The 6,963-nt window shown below is 35.0% G+C and overlaps 1 protein-coding gene across 1 annotated transcript; it reads right to left on the reverse strand.

Annotated features, from left to right (window-relative positions):
* Window positions 1-513: 513 nt before the first annotated feature.
* LOC127649158 (crystallin J1A-like) lies at window positions 514-6,627 on the reverse strand. Its single transcript, XM_052134128.1, has 10 exons — window positions 6,552-6,627; window positions 6,302-6,368; window positions 5,831-6,007; window positions 5,605-5,703; window positions 3,247-3,339; window positions 2,789-2,945; window positions 2,445-2,560; window positions 1,578-1,655; window positions 1,345-1,484; window positions 514-1,102 (listed from the first exon to the last, which is right to left on the reverse strand). The coding sequence occupies exons 2-10, from the start codon at window positions 6,366-6,368 to the stop codon at window positions 1,001-1,003; spliced, it is 1,029 nt and encodes a 342-aa protein (XP_051990088.1). The 5' UTR covers window positions 6,552-6,627; the 3' UTR covers window positions 514-1,000.
* Between the last annotated feature and the right edge of the window lie 336 nt (window positions 6,628-6,963).

Below are 6,963 nucleotides of genomic sequence, written 5' to 3' on the forward strand. Positions count from 1 at the left end.
AAAACATCATTTAGACCGTTTGGATCGTAGTGCTAAGCAACAGTTTTGGGCAGTTTGTGTGTTTTCGTTTTTTTTTTTAAATAATAATAATTTAAAAAAAATAGACAAAATTTTTGTTATTATTAGGTTTTGAGCCAAAGCGTCTGTCATGAGAGGAAGAAATAAAAAAACTACAGTGAGACCAGATGGAGACACATTCTCAGACTGACATACTAACAAAGTAAAAGGAAATAAATAATAGAATAGAAATGTATAGGATATTGACAAATAATGGGATGTATAAAATAAAATAACAACAGGATATAAATAAAATATGAAACAAGAATATAAAATACTTTATATAAAATTATAAAAATTAACCCTTAAATGCATGGGAATTTCACCAAGCACTCTTACATATTCAGGTCTTTTGAGACCGGCACTAACATCTATCATTAATGGATCTACAAACTGCCCTGATAGAGTAACATTTTAAATATATTTTCAAGACAAATAGAATATAATACAATAAAATCAATTATGTTTTATTTTTCATATATATTAAAGAGATAATGCCACAAATAAGGACAAATCAGAACAGGATTCATTGTTTTCACACTGAAATTTCATGAGATGCAACTGGCTGTTTACATTTCTGAAAATGGTTAAATGTATTGTATGCATTCGTGTTTCCTATAAAGCATGTTTAGCGTAATGACAGCAGTTTTCCTAATTTCCACTAGATGACGCCAACATCCAGAACAGGTACTCTATCTATTGAGTAGTAGAGCAAACAAACAGTGTTCTCATTTTAACAGTTGTGTAATGCCACATTGGATGTTATTTTCAGCATGCCATGCTGTGATTTAACAGATCAAAAGACATCAAGTTCTAACCTTACATTGTTTCGAGTTAAAACTTTCATGAATTGTCTTATCAAATCACAACAGCCATGGAAGATGAAACAAAAATCAAGAAAACGTATGATTTTATATTTGTCCACTTGTTTGTGTTGAAAAGTTTAGGCATGCTGGAGACAGGCAACTTTCTTTGCAAGATCTAGCAAAGTGTTGTACCGCAGAGTCTTGCTTTTCCATGAACTTGGGATTTCTTCAAGTCCAATCTAAAAAAATAACAGTCACAGTATTAGATATTTAGAGCCGTCACAAAACAGGTGCAGAGTCATTCTGTCATGTATGACACAACCATCAGATGAATGATTGGAATAGATTGCTCAGTGAAAGACAAAGTGTTCAACATCAGACAACAGCATCAACAAAATGAGTTTGACCTTGCAGTACACACAGACTGTGTAGAACAGATGTGCTCAAATTGATCACAAGGTAATTTTGTCTAATGCATTACCTGAGCACCAATGCAGGCCCCAATGAAGGAGCTCCTGCTACAGGTGCATCCCCCACAGCTCATGGTGTCCCGGATAGCCTGCTCATAGCCACTGGATGTCAGAACCCCATGCAAAGCTGCCTGGAATGCACCGGGCAAACCTGATCGACATGATACAACTGATGAGACAACAGATCTCGAAAAATAACATCAGATCAAAGAGCTAAAATAATAATACACGCTGAAGCACTAACCTCAGGTGTTTGGGAACACAGTAGGAATGAGCTCTTTGGGTTTCTTGCTCAGATTCTCCTTTACTTGATGAATGTGCCCTAAATTAGAAAATGCATAGGACAAAAATACAATAATGTATTTTTTTCCTGACATTGTGATATATGCAGTTCGACATGAACACCAGATGATAAAGACAACATGATCCAGAACTAAACTATAGAGTCAAGGGTAATATATCCTCATCAATCATAATATTAGCAACAATAGCTAGGTTTCCACACACCTATTTTATGCCCATTTTGGGATATTGCATAAAAACTGCTGAATGGAAACACCAAGACGCAAATTAAATCTACAATGATCATAAAAAACGTATACGCTTGCTTAAGGTGTAGACATTTTTTATTAAATGTGCATAAACTAGAATGGAACCCATTTACCAAATAAACTCTAACTGAATTTATTAGAAATACAAGATGCGTATCAAAAAAGTCACATGACTGAATAACTAGTTCATTACTGGACTAACCATAATGTTGTTCTGGTCATCCTAAAATAACGGTGTCCCTAAATTTCAAAGCCTGCAAAGAGTTTAAGTGTTAACGGTGTCGAAGAGCAGGTTTATTGACATTTCTGAAAAATATATTATAGATCATAAGGAAGGAGGAACACACACAAATAGTGCTCCCAGAACTGTGACACGCTGTCGATCCCCAGACATTTAATAAAAGACTCACAGTGGCTAAATTGTTCTGGATGTGACGATTTGATTCTTTTGAACACAATGGATGGAAATGCTGCTTTTATCGTACATTGCTTTTTTTGTTGTTGCATGAATTACATTTGAAACTTGGATGTAAACATAGCTATTGTCAAGTAGCTCATACAAACTACAGCTTGGTCCAGCTCCTGAGGGTTTTTTCTATTCGGGTCACTGAGCTGTTTCAGCACTGCATCCAGTGCTTCAGGATCAGGTCCATTCAGGATGAAATGCTCCAAGAACCTGAAGAAAGAGCCACTTTTAGCACCTGAATTTCCCTTATGGAGTGAAACATTTAAATAAACTGTTCTCAGTCCAGACATCATTTGCACACACATTTGAAATTGCCACCAAGTATCATATTGAAAACCAACTAAAATGGACTAGTTTCTGAAGCAAAAAATATACAGAGTAGCTGTCTGCTGCATTTGTAGATGTCAAATTTCTTGTTGTCAATCAGACACTACTTACCTAGCAGCAGCAAGAGTTACTGCCACACACATGTCGTTGTTCTGAGTGACACGGATGGCTTCCTCAACTCTCTCCAACATCTCTGGCTTTCCACCATAACATGCTACAATGGGAGCCAGCTTTGAAATGCCATCAATTTGATTATCAGTTTCACAACCTGGAAAGAAGCACAATGCAGATTAATTGTTGATTAAACTCTGTGATTTCACATCTGAAAATTCAATTGTTGAAATTTCCCCTCTAATTTACAATAAATGACAAAACATTTTAATATAGTTTGAAAACATATTAAGGACAAATCTCAAAAAGGTTTTTAAAACTAATTAGTATTCAATAACAAAATGGCTATGTAAAAGAAAAAAAAGGTTAGGATTCAGACTACATGTAATAGTTAGGAGAGAGTAATCTCACTCTCTCTTTCGCTGCAATAGAAGTGACCATGTCCCAAAGGACAGTACCTGTCTCTGCATTGCCAGCATCCACATTTTTAATAAAGCTCTTAAGGCTTGCCTGTCTCCAGGGTCCCTCAATGGGTAGTTGAGGCCTGGGAGCTTGGGAAAAACAAATGTCATGAATAATTTAGGAAAACACATATTTGAAAACAAAATAAACACACCATCTGTCCAGAGTTTACATACAAAATGACAGACAGATGTGCAGTTCTGGTTTAATATCAAAGTAATAATTCTTTTTTTACACATTTTAACAGGAAAGGTTGTCTTCATGTATACAATTATATACAACATGAAATATATGTTTAAAAATAAACTAATGAAAAACTTGCAGGAAAATGTTTTTTTCAACTGATTTGCTGGTCTCACATTCTGGCTAGCTGTTCTGTTGGCTAGGGATGGGTGATACCACTTATTTTCTTTTCGATCCGATACCAAGTACTATCAAGACCAATATCACTGATACTAATACTGATAGCTCTATTAAATAAAAATAAAAAATGTCATTTTAAAGGAATATTCTGGGTTCAATATAAATTAGATTCAATCAACAGCATTTGTGGCATTATAGAGATTACCGAAAAACAAAAAACAAAAAACAAAAAATGTATGGGTTCCAGTGGGGGTCTGGGTAGCTCAGCGAGTATTGACACTGACTACCACCCCTGGAGTTGCAAGTTCGAATCCAGGGTGTGCTGAGTGACTCCAGCCAGGTCTCCTAAGCAACCAAATTGGCCCGATTGCTAGGGAGGGAAGAGTCACATGGTCACACTCGTGGTCACGACTAAGTGGTTCTCGTTCTCAATGGGGCACGTGGTAAGTTGTGTGTGGAGAGTAGCATGAGCCTCCACATGCTGTTAGTCTCCACGACGTCATGCACAGCGAGCCACATGATAAGATACACAGATTGACGGTCTCAGAATCTGAGGCATCTGAGTCTTGTCCCCCGCCACCCAGATTGCGGTGAGAAACAGCGCCACCACAAGGACCTACTAAGTAGTGGGGATTGGGCATTCCAAATTGGGGAGGAAAAGGGATAACATTTTTAAAATAAATAAAAATAAAAATATCTGGGTTCCAGTGAGGTACGTACAATGGAAGTAAAAGGGGCCAATCCATAAATGTTAAAATACGTCTTGTGGCTAATCTTATAAAATAATATAATACTGTATGCATGTCAACATGATTTGTGATTTTAGATAAAATTGCTTGCTAACCTTTTCTGTGTAAAGATAGAAAACTTTACAACCTCATTACCATTACAATGTTATTTCAACAAACCCCTAAAATGACTGTAAAAACTATGATTTAAACAACTTAAATCAAATATAACATGATTTTTATCTGAACAATTAATGTAAATGCTTTTATTAAATTATACTGTTCACTTTTCTGGCTTTAAATTATCCCAAAATTCACTTCCATTGTAAGTGCCTCATTGTAACCTAAATTTTTGCTTTTTTAAAAGAAAAGGGCGGACGAGTTGAAATAATTTTTTTATGGTAATCAACATTATGCAAATGCTGTCAATTGAGCTAAACCTGTATTGAACCCGGAATATTCCTTTAAAAATTTATAATTTTTTTACATTTATAGGACTTAAATGTAAAATGATTAAACTTCTGTTTTGTTTAACCTTATGAAAAATGTGCTATGGTTTTACTACATTAATCACTGCTTTATTATAGAAAAGTGACCATAACCATAGTTGTAGAAAAACCATAGTAACCACAAAATGAACCATGGTTACTACAATATTATTATATAAAAAGCATGGTTCATTTTTATAATGGTATTATTTAGTAACAATAATTAAATAAAATATGATCAATGTTTTAACAACTTAAATAGACTTACAAACAAACCCATCACAATAATTGGCAGATTTAGATTTGTCCTTATTTAGTGTGAATTAACTTTAGATGATGTTTGTTTTTTATCATTACCTCAGCAAAGCACTGCTCCGTGCTCTCTCTTATTGAACAAGCACTGAAATCCTTGAGCGCTGTCTGTGACTACTTGTGTATTTCAGCAGTTCTTATAGTTATATAAAATAGTTCCTATCACAAGCAACAATGCTAATACCAGATACTTCTTTTTTCACTTTGAAGCTTGTGATATGCATTCATTTTAATGGTAACTAAAAACAAATCACTAATTTAAAAACAAAACATTACAATCAATATTTTTTTGTGAGGAACGATATTCTTGATACAACATCAGAATCGGAAGTGTTGATTCTTTAGGATCTATCTGCCATCCCATCTATTGGCTGGTTTAAGCTGTTTTTTTTGTTTCTGTTTTGTTTTTTGCAGTAAATGTAAACAAAGATTAAAACTTCCTGGTCCAAAAGATTAAGTTTACCTCCTTTGTCTCGGTAAGGATCATTGACTGGTGTGTCATACTCAGATCCAGGTCCAAAGAACTTGTAGGTACGCTTCTTCAAATCTTCCACATTCAAACCTATTCAAATAAATAAACAAATGAATGATCACTGTCCCAGTACTTTAACTACATTCTGTTGAATTAATGGAGGCACGAAACATCATCACATTCAGGCCTAATTACTAATTTCACTAACATTAAGTACCTCCATACTCAGACAGGGACTCCAGAAGCACAAATGCTTGATCTCCATAGCAGCTCTGCTGTCCAGTGTTCCTCCTGTAGAATGGGTTGGCAGAATCCGGACGAAACTCTGGCTGAGGAGTTTCAGAGAGTAACACACTCAGCTTCTGCATGTCATAGACCCAGTGGAGTGGTTGTGCTGCATTATAGAAAACACATTAAGAAATATTGCAACATTGTTTATTAAATTATAAGGTAATATCCATATTTCACTCATTACATTATAATTACTTATTACAGTAATGCAATTAACAATGTGAGACTATTTATCTCCACACAATAATTACCCGTTACAAATGTACATGTTGTTCATTAATATTACTCATCTTATGTAAATACACAGTGATATGAGTTGTAACTGTGAAATGTACTGTGTGTGAACAATAATACATTGTGACTGTTCTCTACAACTCTTCCTGGAACTAATGCAAACCTGCAGCATCGGCAACAGCTGAACCAATGATTGCTCCAATCGCCCTGTCAGCCTGGGCAAAGGCCATCTGTGACACCAAGATAAAAACATGTTTTCAACGCAACAGAAATATTGAATCTAACAACAACTCTACATGCACACTTTAGCTTCGAAAATATACAATGCAGTGTAGTTTGTAATTTATAGCTCCGTGGATAACTGAAACTTTTACTAATAGTTTATATCCTATAAGACGAAAGGGTTTTCTCACCTTGAATCCCAGAATACTTCAGACGGAGACTTGTTGTGACACAATGGAAGCGCTTGCGTAATGGAACTTGAATTTCCTTGCTGCTGATTGGACAGAAACAAGCACGTGACAATACGACACTACTCTGCGCATGCAACTACGGATGTTTCGTTAATAATGTGTTGACTGCAAATTATAATCACTCTCACTATATTTGCGTATTTAAATTACATTCATTGCCTTTCACAAATTGTTTTGTACGCAATGTCCATGTAAATATCTTACTGGTTTGCTTTACCCTAAAAATACTTTGACCTTAGTCACCAGAACATCACATTTGCATAATTATTTAATTCATTCATTCATCAAATCACACATGATGCGTTTTAAGTTTAAATTTTTTTTTCATTTTACTGAAAAATGTATTAGAGCA

The sequence above is a fragment of the Xyrauchen texanus genome, chromosome 9 (genome assembly GCF_025860055.1).
Source record: "Xyrauchen texanus isolate HMW12.3.18 chromosome 9, RBS_HiC_50CHRs, whole genome shotgun sequence".
Taxonomy (NCBI): domain Eukaryota; kingdom Metazoa; phylum Chordata; class Actinopteri; order Cypriniformes; family Catostomidae; genus Xyrauchen; species Xyrauchen texanus.